Source organism: Cucurbita maxima, unplaced genomic scaffold, assembly GCF_002738345.1.
Source record: "Cucurbita maxima cultivar Rimu unplaced genomic scaffold, Cmax_1.0 Cma_Scf00027, whole genome shotgun sequence".
Taxonomy (NCBI): Eukaryota; Viridiplantae; Streptophyta; class Magnoliopsida; order Cucurbitales; family Cucurbitaceae; genus Cucurbita; species Cucurbita maxima.
Window position 1 is genome coordinate 2,590,677 of NW_019272043.1, and position 19,047 is coordinate 2,609,723.

General features: G+C 37.5%; 3 protein-coding genes across 3 annotated transcripts; all 3 read left to right on the plus strand.

Annotated features, from left to right (window-relative positions):
- The first annotated feature begins 783 nt into the window (after positions 1 to 783).
- On the plus strand, positions 784 to 7,586 carry LOC111499530 (SUMO-conjugating enzyme SCE1-like). The gene is made up of 5 exons (XM_023151095.1): positions 784 to 1,137; positions 1,230 to 1,313; positions 6,295 to 6,447; positions 6,532 to 6,645; positions 7,226 to 7,586. The coding sequence occupies exons 1-5, from the start codon at positions 1,069 to 1,071 to the stop codon at positions 7,286 to 7,288; spliced, it is 483 nt and encodes a 160-aa protein (XP_023006863.1). The 5' UTR covers positions 784 to 1,068; the 3' UTR covers positions 7,289 to 7,586.
- Positions 7,587 to 10,746: 3,160 nt separating this feature from the next.
- On the plus strand, positions 10,747 to 12,350 carry LOC111499525 (benzyl alcohol O-benzoyltransferase-like). The gene is made up of 2 exons (XM_023151089.1): positions 10,747 to 11,266; positions 11,347 to 12,350. Exons 1-2 carry the CDS (start codon positions 10,817 to 10,819, stop codon positions 12,280 to 12,282), a joined length of 1,386 nt encoding a protein of 461 aa, XP_023006857.1. The 5' UTR covers positions 10,747 to 10,816; the 3' UTR covers positions 12,283 to 12,350.
- A 2,367-nt stretch (positions 12,351 to 14,717) lies between these two features.
- LOC111499875 (benzyl alcohol O-benzoyltransferase-like) lies at positions 14,718 to 16,438 on the plus strand. The gene is made up of 2 exons (XM_023151586.1): positions 14,718 to 16,335; positions 16,378 to 16,438. The coding sequence occupies exon 1, from the start codon at positions 14,886 to 14,888 to the stop codon at positions 16,260 to 16,262; it is 1,377 nt and encodes a 458-aa protein (XP_023007354.1). The 5' UTR covers positions 14,718 to 14,885; the 3' UTR covers positions 16,263 to 16,335; positions 16,378 to 16,438.
- The last annotated feature ends 2,609 nt before the right edge of the window (positions 16,439 to 19,047 follow it).

The window sequence follows — 19,047 nt, forward strand, 5'->3', positions numbered from 1 at the left end:
TTTATAAACTTAAAAACCAAGTATAAACGAAGTAATTTAATACTTTAAAATTTTAGAGAATAAATAAATATTCATGTAACGACCCAACAATAAATACAAAAGAGGACAATATTTTTTAGTGGTAGACTGTGAAGATTGAGCCAGACATCAGGCGATGTGCCAACGAGAAAACTGAGCTTCAAAAAGAAGTAGACACAAGGCAGTGTGCTAGTATAGATGTTACCTTCGAATGGAAGTGGATTGAGGGGTCCCACATCGATTAGAGAAGAGAACAAGTTCCGGCGAGGATGCTAGGTCTTGAAGAAGAGTGGATTGTGTGAGATCTCACATCGATTGAAGAGGAGAACAAAACATTATTTATATGAGTGTGAAAACTTTTTCTTAATAGACATGTTTAAAAAATCTGGAGGGAAATCACAAAAGTGAAAGCTAAAAAAGGACAATATCGACTAGGGGTGGACTTGAGTCGTTACAATTAAACCAAAAGCTTATAGAGTAAAATTGTTGGAGTGTTCATACAATTCGATAATTCGACTAACCTGGACCATTTAACCAAAATCATAAAAATTGGGTCTAATTGTAAACTAGTTCATCCATCTCAGTTTAATAAATAAATAAATAAATAAAATTAATTGAAATTGGAGAGAACATACCAAAGTCGTCATCATGGCAAATCGAAAATTGGCGTGAATCTGAAGCGAAATTTCGGAATTGGAAAAGAAAATTCGACAGATTCTGATTTGACTTTTGCGAGGTTGTCGCCCAATTTAATTTCAGCTCAATATTTATCCAAATTTCAGAACATAATCGAGACAAATTTTTATATGTTCTTCCATCCGCTTCAGCCTCCATTTTCCCCTTTACCCTTTCTCTCGATTCAATCTCAGCCGTACGTTTGATTCAACTGCAGTCTCTCTCTCTGCGACTGCTCCTAATACCTCCCTCTCCGTTCCTATAAGGCTCCAAAGACTTTGAGTCTTTCTCTGCTTCTGGCTGTGTTGGGATCGCTGGTTCTGGATTTCTGATTTGTTGCGGGAATTTTGAGTTCCTAGAGAGAGAGAGAGAGGCATGTCGGGTGGTATTGCACGCGGTCGTCTGACGGAGGAGCGGAAGTCGTGGCGGAAGAATCATCCGCATGTGGGTATTCCTTATTGTTCGTCTTCATCATGTTTTTTTCTGTGTTCTGCTTCGGAAGGATTTTGTTTTTTTAATGATTTTTGTGTTTTTAGGGTTTTGTTGCGAAACCGGAGACTCTGCCTGATGGGACGGTGAATTTGATGGTTTGGCATTGCATTATTCCTGGGAAAGTTGGGGTATGCTTGAAATTGTTGGATTGATTGTCTTTTTTTCTCTTGAAATTATGAAGTTGATTCCGAATTTGTTCTCAATCTTGCACGCCCTAATTCTTCTTCTGCTCTCTGGAATTCTGTGTTGGTTTTTGAGGAAGGATAAGCTTTGAACGCCTCTTAGTTCGTGATTTGATCTGCTTTGTTTCTTTGCTTTTTTCCTTCCCAGTTTGCATACTCTTTGAACTTTAATCCATTTTTATTTCCTTTTCAACTTGGGATCACGAATTGGCTGATCTTTTGAATCTCATAGCCGCAATCAACTGTTATTGTGGCTAAAAGACAACCTTCTTTTCCATGACAAACTATCTTGATTTCAGGGCTCAAGATCCTTTGGGCCACCTATATGAAATTTCTGATCACTAAATCAAGCTTTTCGAACCTGGCAGTGATGAAAGGATCGAAGTTTATTGGGTATTATTGCCTGATCAGCTGACACCATCACGCAGATTCTTATGATAGCAAACTGAAAATTCCTATGTACCTATTCCAGCATCTTCAATATATAATATAACAATATTTTGTTGCTGTACAATGTTAATATTGAAAATCGGATGAAATGGAGTCATGAGTAATTGCCTAGGCTGAGAAGCAGTTAATTTGGTAATATAATCCCATCAGGAAGTTGCAGTTCATAAGTTCCCAAATTCCACTACTAAGTGGAAAGGACTCTCTATTTATTCCTTATTCCCGTGCCAGTAGAAGTAAGTCTACTATTGTGTAACTTTTAGCGCTATACGTGGCTGTAGCTTGCTTTGCAACGATTGTTGGGAGTTTTCATTGCTAAATTAACATTTAAATTTTTATTCTTTATATCTGATTGATTCAAGTATGTGAAAAGATTTGTTGAAGTGCATCTCTCTTCTATCTAAATGGATCCTCCGCAACTTGATTTCGACTTGGATTTATTTTCTGTTATCGGTTTATTCCTGATCTTTGGTTGAAACTCAACATTTCTTTTTAGGTTTGCACTGAAACTACTTTTTCATTCAAGGGTCAATAGTCGTTTGAGAATCTCTCAATTTTTAGATATAAATACTAGTATTAGTAATTTCTAGGATATACATGCTCATTATTGTAGTAGGAAATGACGTTAAGGATCCTGCTTGCTTAGTGATATTCAAACAACCTTTTCGAGAGGATGGGACTCCCCTTACATACCAAGTCTGGTTGTACAAACTATTCAAAAGTACGAAGAGTACACTAGGCATAATCCAAAAAATATATACTAACGACTAACCACTTAACTAGGGGATGGTTTAGTTCCATCTTTACCCTTTCTAACATAGAAATTTACGATTGGGGGCCTCACGTATCCACCGTCTTGAAAGACACCTTGTCCTAAAGATGAAATTTTGGAAATTTGTTGTGAAACATGTCAAGCGTTTCCCATGTAGCTTCATAATTAGGTAAGCCTTTCCATTGAATCTAAAGTTTCCATTCCTTTATCTCATCGTTCAGTTGGTAAGCTGACGTCCTAGGAAAGGTTGCCCATTCAAAGTCATTAGAGAGAATTAGCTGGTTCTTAGTTGGTGTGTTACTTCTGTAGGTGGTATTGTGCTAAAATTCTGACCATGAGGGCCACACTGCAGCCACTTGATCGGTTTTGCTCTACAAAAACATCAAAGATACGTCTTCAAACACTTGTTAAGAATCTTGGTCTGTCCGCTAGTCTCAGGGTGGTATGCTATGCTCCAACGTGTAGCTGAGGACCTTGAACTCAGAATAATTCAGCCCAAAAGTGACTAATAAAAATCTTGCTGATTGGATAAAATGGAGAAGAGGAAGTCGTATGAACGAACAATCTCCTTCACAAACAAAGCAACCATTGTCTGGCAATGTAGGGGGTGATTTAAAGCTAAGAAGTGGCATGTTTACTCAATCTGTCCACTACTACAAGTACCATGTTATGGCGATTGGCTGGTGGCAAACCCTCAATTAGGTTTATCGAAATATCCTCCAACCCTTGATTAGATCTTGGTAAGTGTTGGAGAAGTCATGCCAGATAAAGTGAGAGACTTGTTACGTTGGCACACTTGACATTCCACATATTTTTTACATGCCCCTTAATGCCTGACCAGTACACTTTGCCATTAGCCATTTACAAGGTCCTTAGGAACTTGAAATAACCTCCTATACGGAGTCATCAATGAATACAACTCAATTGGTAAAAATTCAGTGGTTGAGGATTGAATCAAATGATTCTTATAAAGCATATTTCCTTGGTGTATTGAGAATTTAGGGTGACTGGTGGGGTCTTTTTCCAAATCTTCCTTGAATTTGTTTCAAAACTTCATCTCATTAACTTCTTTCCTAACCATTTCAATACCATGTATAGCCGATGTTGTCAACATGGCCAAGGCCAAGTCCACTGTGGGTGACATTCAACATGGAGCATTGACGACCTTATTTTCTAACTCAAGTTGATACTGATTTTCATAGCCATACCCCTACAACTGTTTAACCGTTTGTTGGTATGTGCGCACTACAAATCGTTGACCCAATAAGTAAGGATGTCATTTTTTGTACTGCTAGGACAATGGCCATCGATCCCCTCTCATATGGGCTTGAGCTGATAATGTGTGATTGAAAAAAGTGATGGGTTGTTGATTTTGAGATAAGATTTCCGTTAGTAGACACCCAATGCTCCAAGTACTCCTTACGATCCCTTGTGAATTGACATTTCTCAAGGTCAGTGGCCAATGAATTCTCTCACAAAATATTCAACACAACAACCAAGTGTTCAATTTGAGTATCCAAATTAGGAATGTAAGTCAGGTTATCTTGATAGATTACAAGAATAAACTTGCGTAAGAAAGGTTGAAATACTAGGTTCACAAGTGCTTGGAAGGTTGATGGAGCATTGGAGAGGTCAAATGATGTGATTAGCGATTCATAATGGCCTTAATGTGTTTGAAATGCCATTTTGGAAATATCATCTTCAAACATCCTTATTTGGTGATAGTTCAAGCGTAAATCCAACTTGAATATGCCTAAGATCCATGTAGTTCATCCAACAATTCTTCCATCCCAAGTATGGGAAACTTATCTAGCATGATAACATTGTTAAACACATGATAATTGACCCAAAAGTGCCAACTCCCATCCTTTTTCTTTACCAACAACACCAAACTAAAATAGGGATTGACACTTGGTCAAATGATGCTTGCCGTCAACATCTCGTTGATCAACCACTTGATCTCTTCTTTCTGAACAAAATGGTATAGATAAGGCCTCATGTTAATGGGCTCTTGTCCCTTTTTTCAGTTTGGTTTTATGATCTAGTTCCCATGGGGGAGGTAGATATGCAGGTTCTAGGAACACTTCTTTGTATTCATCTATCATCCTATGGATTGATCAAGGTGGGGATGAGGTTGGGGCTGACACCACTATCTCGAGCCTTTGCATTTGGTGCAATGAGGGCTCGAAGTCCCACAAGAAACTCCTCATCTTGCCTTTCTCATAACCAATGTAGATGCTTCAGTGAGACTTTTGCTTTTGTTAGAGAGGGATTACCACTTTTTTTATCATCGCTACCCATGGTACGAGAGAGCTTTCTAGTCGACCTTGGTCACTCCTAGAGTTCATAACCATTGCATGCCCAAAATAATTTCTAGTCGACCTTGGTCACTCCTAGAGTTCATAACCATTGCAAGCCCAAAATAATTTTTAGTCGACCTTGGTCACTCCTAGAGTTCATAACCATTGTATGCCCAAAATAATTTCTAGTCGACCTTGGTCAATCCAGAGTTCATAACCATTGCAAGCTCAAAATAATTTTTAGTCGACCTTGGTCACTCCTAGAGTTCATAACCATTGTATGCCCAAAATAATATCGATGCTATCCAATTCAAGGTAGGGAAGTTCTTGGTTATGCCTTTTACTTTGATTGTACTAGGTGTGGAGAAACCCATCATGGTGTTCAGCGAAAGCTCGATTAATTCCTCCTTGTATTATCCACCTTTTGCTCTTTCTTCAATCTTAGCTTCTTCGGGCTTACAACTAAGTCCTAATTTGTAACTTTTGTGCCCCACGAAGAATTTCTCATCACATCATTAACACAATTCACTCTCTTTCTGAGACTGTAGGACAGTGTTTGTCAACCCCATGTAGCATAATTCCATACGTTGGGTAGGTTGTGGGTTTGCCTAGGTAATTGTGTGGGATAGGATTTGCTTCTATTGCTTTCATAGGTACCTTAAACGTGTTTGACAATTTGCTCGAAACAATGCATTGCATTAATCAAATCCAACATCAACAAACCGATTCGTGAATGATTCAACTTTTAATCTTTTTTCCTACTTCCAAAAATCACTTCAAGAAGAATCTACTTTAACCAATATGTCCTTGACACGACCATATCTTAAGATATTTGAACAACTGCTTCAAATACAATATCAGGAAGTATCATTTTGGGAACCTCGTTATCCACGGGCTTATTAGCTAAATGGTTGTTGACACAGACAATACGACTGATTGCTTCTCTCGGATTTTCCAACGTGTTCCGTGGATTTCAATAATTACTTGGGCCAAACCTTGACCCAAATTTGGCAAGTTTGGCCATATTTTTGTCCTCTCTTCTTTGAGCTGCTTTCATCATTTCTTCAAGTCCTAGGGGTAGGGGTAGGGGTAGGGGTAGGAGTGTACATGGTCCAGGTTGAGTTTGAGTTGAGTTGAGTGGTTTTTTTGACTCAACCCAGAAGTTCGGGTTAGTTGGATTGGTAACCCAACCCAACCCAAAAATTTTCACAATCCAACCCAACCCAACCCTCTATTTCTGGGTTGGGTTAGCTGGGTTGGGTTAGCTGTTCTTTAAGATGTTTTCAATAGGCCTTCTTTTCATTGATGTCTATTGTCCTGTGGACTTTTTTCTCTTAACTTTCTCAGTATTACCATGCACTGAAGTTTTATACTATTTAAAGTTGACATAGTCCTTATTGTTTTACAGACAGACTGGGAGGGTGGTTTCTTTCCCCTTACACTCAACTTCAGTGAAGACTACCCAAGTAAGCCACCAAAGTGTAGATTTCCTCAGGGTTTCTTCCATCCTAACGTGTACCCATCAGGAACAGTCTGCTTGTCAATTCTCAATGAAGATAGTGTGAGTAGTAAATGGAAACTTATGGCTGTATGTTTATCAGGAGATCACCTGATCTGCCCCTGAACTTTCTCCGTTCATGTGTAGGGGTGGAGACCAGCCATAACAGTTAAACAAATTCTTGTTGGAATCCAGGATTTGCTGGATCAACCAAATCCTGCTGATCCCGCCCAGACAGAAGGGTATCATCTCTTCATCCAGGTACGTCAACCACTAGATGCATTTTTTTCCCTTTTGAATGTAAATCTGATCATGTTTGCTCTATAATTTTCCTCAATAAGGAAGTGAAAGCTCAATCCTTGCTTGTGATGGTAGTCCAAGTGTAATCTGTAGTGGTATTGAACATGTTCATGTAGGCCTATGACCCGCTTACTGTTGTGTTGTGTATTCTGTAATGGTATTCAACACGTTCATGTGTAGACCTGTGACCCGCTTACTGTTGTGTTGTCTTCACCTTGATTATTTTAGTTATCACTCCTCCTTCGTATAATTCCTCTTCATTATGTAGAGATATATCTAAAATGGATTTTGTGCATGCTCTTGTGGGTTTGATTGAACTGTGTGAAAACACTTTTCAAGAGAAAACATTTCATGTATTCTTTATATTAATTGTTCTAGATTAGATACAACAAAAGAGTACACAATAGTTGTTTTTCAAAATGGGAGTTATGATGTTGGTTCCTACAACCATTTGATTTGTACTTGAATCATGTGTTAATTGGATAACCACCTGACTTTTAAGATTTTCTTTTGTTAAATGCAAGAATTTGTCCTTGTGCAGGATGCCGTTGAGTACAAGAAGAGGGTTCGCCAACAAGCCAAGCAGTATCCTCCTCTGGTGTAAGCCGAATCTGAGTCGCATTAGACTTCTTGATACTATGATATTAGCAACCAGTTGCCACTGATTAAATCAACATTTAAAACTGACTTGTTTTTATAGATTGGTTGGTATGTGGTGCACATTTCAATTGTCATAATCTCTGAAACTTTCATGTTTCCCAGATATAGACCAGCGTATGTCGATATTTATTGGTAAACATGTCAACAGCCTGATGTTGCATCGTGTTCATATTGTGAACCTCATGGTTTCCTGCTCTAAAATATGTAAGAATGAAGGGTTTTCTCTTAGGTTGTGGATTGAATTCTACATGCTCATGTATAGAATGCCATTTTTATGTAGGAGATTTGACATTTTCTCGTGATTGATCGAACGGGGCAATGTCGAGTGTATTTGAGTTTGGTTATGGGTATGGTTAAAAGCTTGGATGCTTTTAACTCATAGGAGCAGCTCAAGAGTAGTGGCCTTTTGAAGATCTCATGGGGGAGTTCCCTGAGTTTGGGCATGGTAAATCATTGATGTGGCACTTCTCTGTTCTAAATTTAAACAACTACATGCTCGCAAGCCCAAACGAATCACTTGTGGTTTGGAAGATGGGTTTGCTTTTTAGAAGTTACACAATACGTTACATTGATTAATTGGACCTGCTTTGAGCATATCACATTCTAAATTGTCTCATTTTGGAATTCTTAATGTTTTATAATATCAGCCAATGGAATGAAGTTGGAGAATTCAAGTTTTAGGAAATCAAGTCCAAATCTTAACAATGACCATCTATGTTCTATTCTAGCTCACCCTCAAGCTGGTGGATAGGTAGAAGTAGAAAAAGAATCAATTCACTTGAAGGATGATGTGCTCAACTATCACTTATACGGTTGAAAATTTTGTTAACTTGCGAAGAAGTCATGACTAAGTAAATGGGAAACATCACACGGATTGCTCAACCTTGCTAGCTTGCGAATATGACATGGCAAAGCAAATGAGAAACATCACACTGATTGCTCAACCATAACCGGTAGAATTTGGAAATTGCAAATGGGAAATATCACATTGAAGATTAAAGAAGTGCTCTATGCAAGTAAAAGTTCGAGCAACAATAAAGGAAGAATACAAAAATAGTGACAAAGGAAGAAGTCACCAAATAACAACTGCCTGGATACAAAAATAGTGATAAAGGAAGAAGTCACCAAAGAACAACACAACTTGTAAGAGCTTAGAAGAATGAGCAGGAGTTCTCAAGGGAAGAGATTTGAATGCATTTACTACAATTGTGAAAAGAAGGGATGTGACAACCTCTAAAAAGGAGATGAAGGATGAATGAGATGCAAAGGTATTAGGTGCTTTAGAAGAAGATGAGTTAGCACTCATGGTGATAGTAGGTGAGCATATCATTTATGAAAATGATTGGATCATTGATTCAAGATGCTCAAATCACATGTCTGGCGATCAAAGTGGCACAACAGAAGCGTGATAGTTCTTAGAGAAGAAAAACTTAATATACTCCAGCATTGAAGAAATTCTAAAATTTAAGACAGAAGAGCAAACTATACACATTTGGTAAGTGTTGATGCACCTGAAGATCCGAGTGATATTGACATTGGTGAGCAAGAAGAGACTCAACAAAATGAACCCGGTTAAAAGAAAACGACAAAATAAGACTCAACCTGTAGCTCAAGGATTCTCTAAATAATATGGACTAGACTATGATAAAATGTTTAGTCCATTGGCGAAGATCACTATGGTATGGTCTCCGCTAGAGTTTGCAGCAACTAAATATTAGAAATTGTGGCAAATGGATGGGAATAATGCTTTCATGCATGATAAGTTGGACCGAGAGATCTATGTGAACCAACTAAAGTGCTTTAAGAATGTAGTTGGTATCATGAGTTGGTACATGCAAAGTCCAAAGAATTCTCATTTGGATTCAGCTCAATGGATTCTGATATATGTCAAAGAACTTCTCATTTGGACAAAAGAAGCAAAGATCATAAGCTAGTTGTATACTATGATGCTAACTACGAAGGAGACCACGAGAAGTTCAACCCACTGGGTATCTGTTTAAGCTGGTTTCGGAATAATTTCTTAGTGAAAAAAAAAAACAAACAAACAAACAATATCATTGCAACTACCGAAATAAATAGAGTAGTGACTAAAGCAGTTTAAGAAAGTAAGTGGCTTAAACTTTTAATGGATGATTTTCACTAGAAAATTGACTATCCGATGTCACCAATATGTGATTTACCCAGTAAAATATATGATGTTTCGTGCTATAACAAATCATGTGGAGGTGAACTGCCATTTAATTAGAGAGAAAGTCTCGAAGTGAAAAGACGGATGATCAAGTGGAAGATTTGTTTACAAAAATGCTGTATATTGGTAAATATGAGGGCTATCGCTATCGGTTCAATAGGGTGCGACAAGTGAGAACTAGTGCTAAGGGAGAATGTTAAAATATAATTACTAGCCCAATAGGATTTTCCAATTATGGGTCACGGAGGCAAGTGAAGGTAAGGTTTTTGAAAGCTGAAGCAAGACATGATTGAAGGCGAAACACAAAGTTATACCTAGTTGAAGCCGATTATAAGGTCATACCGCAATAACGTGTTGATTAATCTAACGCTAAAATCAAGGCGGTTCATCGCAAAAAGACACCGAACTAAAAGCATATTTTCCATTTAGATTTATGGATACTTTGGATGTTTATTTAAGTTCGAAACTCTATTTATTAAAAGCATATTGTCAAAGAAGGGAGTTTTCTTAATTGTCAACTTTTCTTTTATCACCTCTAAAAAAAATCACGGCAAGGCTAACTAATCGTATTTAATAGACTCAAAAACTCTCAATTCCTGATCTAGCTTTAGCTTCAGATGATTCTGACCGGTTTGGGTTGATCATCCAAAATCGTTTAAATTATTGGAAATTCACGAGGGACCACGGAACCACTTGGTTGTTTCTCATTGGAAGAGGTCATTTTCAGCTCTTCTACTCACTCTTCATTGGGATATCGACTTGTTTCTCCACAATAATTATGGAACATATTTATTCAACAAATAAATATTATCGGAGTCGGGAAGCGAGCTATAATTTTTATAATATTCATGCTACTTTTTTTTCTTGTGGGGAGAGTTATATTTAATAATTTATTAAACTTTTATTATATCTTAATTTTTTTTTTTTCTAATGAAAATTTTAAATATTCTAAAAATAAATTATTTAGTAAATATAAATGTATGGTCGATAAAATTGTAGATTCCATGAATTTAATAAAAATTTGAAAGTTTTATGAATTAAATTTATAACTTTAAGGGTTGAAAAATAAAATAAATTCAAAAATAAAATTTGAAAATGTTTTTTATTTTAAACGTGAACATATTTAAAGAGACTTTCAATTTGGAAACGACTAACTCCATTCAAACATATTGAATTATGAAAGGCCACTTGGTTTTAAATCATACGTCCTTTTGCTGCAAATACAACAATTTCCCTCCCACCACTCAAAAATTAACGCTCTTTTTACTCACTCGTTTCTTTCTAATGGCTATGTCGTCTAAGAATGATTTTGTGTTCGAGGTACAAAGATGTCAACCGGAATTGATTGCTCCAGCAAAACCGACACCATATGAGTTTAAACAACTTTCAGACATCGATGATCAAGAAGGTTTCAGATTTCAAATTCCAACAATATTCTTCTATCCACATAATCCAAGCATGGATGGAAGAGATCCCGTGGATGTGATACGAAAGGCACTTGCAGAGACGTTGGTATTTTACTACCCTTTTGCAGGTAGATTGAGGGAAGGGCCGGGACGGAAGCTATTTGTTGAATGTACAGGCGAAGGTGTCTTATTCATTGAAGCAGATGCAGATGTTACTTTGGAACAGTTCGGCGATGCAATTTACCCTCCATTTGCATGTTTGGAGGATGTTTTATATAACGTTCCAGATTCAGATGGAATCATTGACTGTCCATTGTCGCTCTTTCAGGTATGTATAGATTCGATGTGTTCTTTTACTTTGAAAAATTATATGAATATTCATGGAGGTGACACGACTGGTTATTGTAGGTGACACGACTTAAATGTGGCGGTTTCATCCTTGCCATTCGCTTAAATCATACGGTGGCTGATGCTTTTGGTATACTTCAATTCCTAAATGCCATAGCTGAAATAGCTCGAGGTGCCGTAGCACCATCTATTCTTCCTGTGTGGCAAAGAGCTCTCTTAAATGCAAGAGATCCTCCCACAATCACTCATAACCACCATGAATACGACCAAGTCGTTGATACCAAAGGCATCGTTGTCCCTCTCAAGGACATGGCTCATCGCTCGGTCATCTTTCATCCCAGTGATATCTCTGCCATCCGCAAAACCTTACCCACTCATCTCCGTTGTTGCTCTTCCTTCGACCTCATCACGGCTTGCATTTGGCGCACTCGTACAATAGCCCTTCAACCTGACCCAAATGAAGAAATGCGCTTGCTTTGCATTGTGAATTTACGCACCAAGTCAAAATCTTTACCCTTAGGATATTACGGCAATGCATTTGCTTGCCCTGCAGCGCTCGCCACTGCAGGTAAGCTTTGCATGAACCCATTAGGTTATGCTGTAGAATTGGTTAGGAAGGCTAAGAATGAGGTAACAGAGGAGTACATGAAGTCCGTGGCAGATCTTATGGTAATCAAAGGACGACCAAACTTTACTGCAGTGAGATCGTTGGCAGTGTCGGATGTGAGGAAAGCTATGATAGATGGGCTTGATTTTGGATGGGGAAATGCCATTTTTGGAGGACCTGCGATGGGAGGGGCTGCAACAGTCCCTGGTTTGACAAGCTTTTATATGAGTTTCAAGAACAACAAAGGGGAAGAGGGAATTGTGGTGCCTTTATCCTTGCCTGCTCCAGCTATGGAAAGATTTGTGTTAGAACTTGAGGATTTGTTTAAGACGATACTAACAAATGATGCCACAAACTCTAAGCGTAAGTTTGTTTCATCTGCTTTGTAATCGAAAAAACACTTATGAGAAACAAAAGTATCGCAATATGTTATGTTATGTTGTAATTTATAATTGTACTTTCAAGCATGTAATCTATAATTTGGTAATATATTGAATGGTTATTTACTTTGATATTGTAATGATCCTCGATTTCTGCTAAACATTAAAAAATATCGTCCTAAAACATTTTCATGGATTTACATGTTTCAAAAAGTTTGTAAAGGAACCTATCGAAATATTAAATAAATCAAATAAAATACGAAAGGTAAAAATACTCTATATTAACATAAAGTTTAAGAAAAAAAAAATACTACCGTCATATGCATGTGTTATGGTCTTGACTTATGATGCATTCTGTGTACATTAGGATGTCTTGCCTTTACTTGAAATAGTAGTACCAGATGACTTAGTATTTTAAGAAATAGTCAATAAATGACTCAACTATTGAAATCATAGAAGGCAAACACATGCAACTTATATTTAGGAACCTATAGTTAAAATCATCATAGATGTGTAGTACTTTCTTACACACGACCAACATGTGCGAGCGTGAGTTTTTAGGCGGTTCGCATCCCCCTTGACCCATTATCGTCAGGCTAGTTGTCTGTAATCAGACGTTCGACAGTCAGCAAATCCTCAAATATCATGTAAGGCATGATGATCATCATCATTATAATAATGTACGTGTCCATATTCATCATCATAAATGGGGGAGTAACACAATAATAAAATAATTAAGAAATAATAAAACAACATAAAATTGTAATCGTGCAACTAGCCTTTAGTAGTAGACGTTAATATGGAGTGAGATTGAGAGAGATATGATCCTTATATGTTAGATGACCATAGAACTCGAGATTGATTTGGGCACCTTTTCTCTTCCTACGTAAATCGCATAATGAGTTACTCGAACATCAAAATATTTTTATTTTTAAAATATATAAACATTTTTATCTCTAAAATGCATAAATAATAGATTCGTAGCCTTATTGAACTCACATTTTGTTCCACGTTTTAATTATTTAAACAATGTTGCACACCAATTTTGGACATAATTCCGAAAGAACATTATTTTGTACACTCTTTCTTCTGAGCTGTAATTAAATTCATGTCCCAATCGTGTCAACTTGCATGTGATCACTCAATTTTATCTTTCTTTCTTCACCATAAATTTGTGGTTGCAAATGATCCACCAATTATTTTCTTACTTCATTTTTTTTCTTCTAGTTTATACCAATGTACATTTTTATTTTAAACAATTTAAGACACTATTTTAAATTTTTGGATGATAGGATCAAACCCGAAGCGTTATAGGATAATTAAGAGTCAAACAAAAACTCGTTTATGAGCTCAAGTATTTGATCCAAGTCAAGATGCTATTCTGTCAAAAGACCGAAAGACCACCTTAATTTTGAGAGAACTTATATGGGCGTGTACTCCGTTTCACTATCACACTTTTACCCAGCAAATAAGTTAGTCGTGAGCCATTCGAATTTTGCGGACCGTCGGTGTATGAGCCTTGAGTCATGTTTAAGAGAAATATTTTAGAAAACGTGAGAGAGGAAATACGTTGAAAATAATTTGAAAGAAAGTAATGTATAAACTAAAAACGATTAGGAAAACAACCGCTTTGATGACGTATAACTTGGGTAGGAAGAATTGATAACTAGTCATATCTCTATATAGTAGATTTTGGGACATTTTAGTCATGATGGGTGTAGACATGATTTTGGTGAATAATCATACACCCAAGCAGGTAAAATGAGTTTGGAACGGGCATGTAGTCATAAATAACACGTCTTGGACAAGCATAACCAGAACGTCAAATATGTGGCCATAGACAACACGCCTTAGACAAATATGACCCTGATCCTCGAACATTGGGAGAAGCATCAGAATATGTGTAGCACCTCTTTCATTCAAATAACGAATCCAATCACATGGAGATCGGGTGCACTTCTTTTGTTTGAATTTGTGCATCACCCAAAATCCTCCTAACAGTTCAAGTACCTCAATGTTAACATTGTCAAACAATGGTTCTTACTCACTCGTTTTTTTCTAATGGCTATGTTTAAGAAGATTTTGTGTTCGAGGTGCAAAGATGCCAACTAGAATTGATTTCTCGAGCAAAACCTATATCCTATGAATTTAAAGTAAAAAAATAAGTGTTTCTTAAAATATTGTTCTCTTCGTTCATGTAGAATTGATTTCTAATAATTAGTATTTTTTTAAAAATTTATTATTTTTGAGTATTTTTGTGATAAAATGGAAAGTCAAACATTTTTGTTAATGTAACTCATTTGAAATCATTGATTGAATAGTCTACTCAACAAGTTTGTAAGAAAGTTTCCGTAAATTACAAAAGAAACACGTATGAAATTTCTAGTAATACCTTAAAGAAATAAACCGTTGTTTGTTCCTTGAAATCAACAAGAAACTGCCACTGCATTCTTTTAAGGACCTTCAATTTCTTTTCCCATGGAAACTTTCACCCATCTCTCCCTATAAATTCCTCACCTTCCCTCCCTTACCTTCACTCACCCTCAATTCCGCTCCTATCTCGCTATTCTCTCGTCAACTCGATAAAGCTGCTTCCCTTCTCTCCTTCCTGTATGGCAACGCCGGCTCTTTCATTCCAAGTACGGAGGTGCCAGCCAGAACTGGTAGCTCCGGCCAAGCCTACCCCTCATGAGTTTAAGCAACTGTCTGATATCGATGACCAGGAGGGCCTTCGGTTTCAGATCCCAGTGATACAGTTCTATCGCTGTGATCCATGCATGGAGGGGCAGGACCCGGCGAACGTGATAAGGGAGGCAATTGCGAAGACCTTGGTGTTTTACTACCCTTTTGCGGGTAGGTTGAGAGAAGGGCCTGGGCGGAAGTTGTTTGTGGAATGTACTGGAGAAGGTGTTTTGTTTATTGAAGCAGATGCTGATGTTACTTTAGAACAATTCGGTGATGCACTTCAACCACCGTTCCCGTGTTTGGAGGAGCTTCTTTACGATGTTCCGAATTCTAATGGAGTTCTCAATTCTCCATTATTGCTCATCCAGGTGACTCGACTCAAGTGTGGTGGTTTTATCTTTGCTCTTCGTTTGAATCATACTATGAGCGATGCATCTGGTCTCGTCCAATTCATGATGGCGGTTGGCGAGATGGCGCGTGGTGCGAGCAGTCCTTCGGTTCGTCCAGTGTGGAAAAGAGCTCTTTTAAATGCACGAGACCCACCAGAAGTGACATGTTGCCATCGTGAGTACGATGAAGTGGCCGACACGAAAGGCACCATCATACCGCTCGACGACATGGCTCATCGCTCGTTCTTCTTCGGCCCATCAGAGATCGCTGCCATTCGTAAGACGTTACCGAGTCACCTCCAGCAGTGCTCCTCATTTGAGATCCTCACAGCTTGTCTCTGGCGCTTCCGCACCATATCCCTTCAGCCAGAGCCACAAGAGGAAGTGAGAGTACTATGCATAGTCAACTCCCGCTCCAAGTTCAACCCTCCATTACCATTAGGGTATTACGGCAATGCATTTGCTTTCCCAGTGGCACTCACCACGGCGGGTAAGCTTTGCCAAAACCCGGTTGGATATGCCTTGGAATTGGTTCGAAAGGCGAAAGCCGACGTGACGGAGGAGTACATGAAGTCGGTGGCGGATCTTATGGTGACCAAAGGGCGGCCTCATTTCACCGTCGTGAGATCATACCTTGTGTCGGATGTGACGAGGGCTGGCTTCGGAGATGTGGACTTTGGATGGGGGAAGGCTGCGTACGGTGGACCGGCGAAGGGCGGTGTTGGAGCGATCCCGGGCGTGGCTAGCTTTTATATACCGTTCAAGAACAAGATGGGGGAGAAGGGGGTTTTGGTGCCTTTGTGCTTGCCTGCTCCGGCCATGGAAAGATTTGTGGAAGAACTTGATGGCTTGTTGAAGGGGAAACAGCCCATAGAAGAAAACCGTAAGCTATTGTTCATTCCATCTGCTCTGTGATTAGGGAAACTTGTGAGAGCAAGAAACCAGAAAAAATCAAATGTTAGCTAAATAAATAAAAGAACAAAATAAGGTTTGTAATTTAAGGTTTGTAGTTTAAGGTTTGTAATTTAAGGTTTGTAATTTATGAATTTTTGGGTTAATTTTGAGCTTAGTGCACAATTCCTCATTTGGTATCTACTTTTTTTTAGTTTAGTTTAAACATTATTAGTAAATATATTCCGGAAGAATAAGTATATGGAGGTAGACTTTTTATCTAATTCGGGCTATTCAAAACGAAATAGAGGTTTCTTGTTATGGAAATCTTGTTTAGATTGGAATACCAAACACCCTTGGGAATCAATTTGTCTCAGGACATTCAAGACTTAACTCATGTATCTACCGGTTTCCCTACTGACCTAGTAACACACCAACTACGCTCCTTGTGTTTCTCTTATCATCAATCTCACTTCTTCAAAATCAATGTTTAAGATGGACTATTATGCCTATTTAACCAATTTCAAATCTCGATATTCTTTGGAAGACATTAGCTAGCTCAATTTGAGCTCAAATATGAACCATAGGCGGAGGTCAATGAGAAACATGGTTAATAACATTTCTATTAATGATTAGAATTAGAGAAGTCTATTTAACTCTCGAGATCGAGATTTCTAGAGAACCCACTTTGAACGGAGTGGAAAATCCTCGTTTGAACATGAAATGGTGAGGGAGGAGATAGAGATTTCTCCAAATTAAGTAAATAGAGTAGGGGACGGAGATTATATTCTGATTCCCCCATCCTTGACTCTACCAAAATCCCCTCAGAGCTCAACCTCGCTCACTTTAAATATAAATGGAAGATAAAAACTAATTTATTATATATTTATACCATATTCGGAAGATCAAAATAAATGCAAAATTTTGTGGGAATAGAGATTGAAATAGAGAACGAGGTGAAAAGACTTTTTCGACCTTAAGAAAGAAAAAATAGTGTTAATGGGAAGTTTTGTAATGGAGAAGTTGCGGTGGCAGTTTCATGGAAATTAGCGTATTATTAGTACCCAAAGTCAATGTCTTACTAACTCTTTAGTATTCACATGATAACAATATTAGAAGTTTCGTAGCCATTTCTTCACAAATTTACTCAAATTCTCACCAAATTGTTGATTAGATCACTCATTATCAAATTTGGTAGACCAACCGAAATTAAAAGGAAACGTCTAATATAACTAACTTAACTCGAGCTGGACTCATACAATATTTTTTTATTTTTTTTCTTTTCTTTTGAATTTTAAATTTGTGGAATTTGATTGAAGGTCTCAGATTAAGTTTAAGGACACGACCAAAATAGAAAAATATTATTAAAAAAAATGGAAAGAATAGTCAAAGTCAACCTTGGAAGGGTAATTTGGTCATTTCAACTAATTCGGGGACGAAATGGAAAAGATAATAAAAAGGAAGGAAAGGAGAGAGAGACTTGAGAGAGAGAGGAAGAAAGGAATAAAATTGATGAATGAACCATGTTGAATCGAGGTACGGACGAAAAATATATACGCTTCAAAGGCACGCAGGGTATAGGAGGATTCGAGAAGTAATGCATGAGCCACTTGATGCGGGTGTGAAATTGTGAGTAAGGAGCCTACTAGTTGTGTGTAGGCTCGTGAGTTTCTTTTTTTCTAGTTCCACCCCTGTACAACTATTTTTCGCTCCAGTTGGGAGAAGTACATATTCTGCCTTGGGTGGATAGAATATGCATGAGTAGGGCATTAAATAAGCATTTTTAGTTGAGAATCTCCTCTTAGATCAACAATTACCAACAAGTCACGTATAGAATTGCTCCAAGCAAAACACACTTAACTTTAGAGGTCTTATCGTTGAGCTATTGAAAAGGAAGGTGCACGTTGTTGTTATAGATAGTAACTTTTAATTCTTTTAAACATTTCTTAGTTATCCTATCCTCAAGATCGCTCTCATTCAGATGTTGCCCTAGTTTATTTGTATGCACCTTCTTCCCCCTCCTCCCAAAAAATTGAGATATATAGTTTAGTAGATCAGCGACATTAGAATTCAGCGAACAACTTTTAGACTACAATTGGGTAGGGCAAAACAGACTACAAAAAGAATTTTCTAGATGGAATGTGAACAATTTTTCCTTAGTTGAATCTAATTTTTATTTATTCTCATAGGATGGAGCGACTTAATGGTAATTAGCGATGTTTATTACTTGTGAGATCCGTTTCAAATAGAGTGAAAGAGTTTTCATTTATACAAAGAATGGAGGAGGAATCATATGCTCGATTCAATTCTCTATCCTTGCCCTAATTTCGGTAATCCTTACCGAAATTAGGGTGGTGGAATGTTATAATCATATTTTTGCTTATGAAATATTATATTTTTTATTCCCATAGTTTATAATATATTTTTTTTATATACTTATTTTGAGAAAATGGGAGATGTCTACATGTGGCTCATATGGTCTAGCAAGTTGTGTGGTTGAGCAAACTTCACCAAATCATATTGTTTTCTACAAAATAATAATAAATATAAATATATATATTATATTCCCAAAAGTGTGCAGATCACTCGAAGGCGGACCCAATATCTAATCCAACCAATAGCATCTCAGCTTCCCATATCTCCAGAGCTCAAACATTTTCCTCACAATTTTTTTCCCATTATCTTTCCATTTTTCCAACATTTCTTCCATTCCCTTTTTTTTTATCTCTCATTTCTTTCCATTAAATTTGGAATTAGTCCCACCAGAAGTTTGCAGAAATTCCCAAAAAAAAAAAAAAAAGAAAGAAAA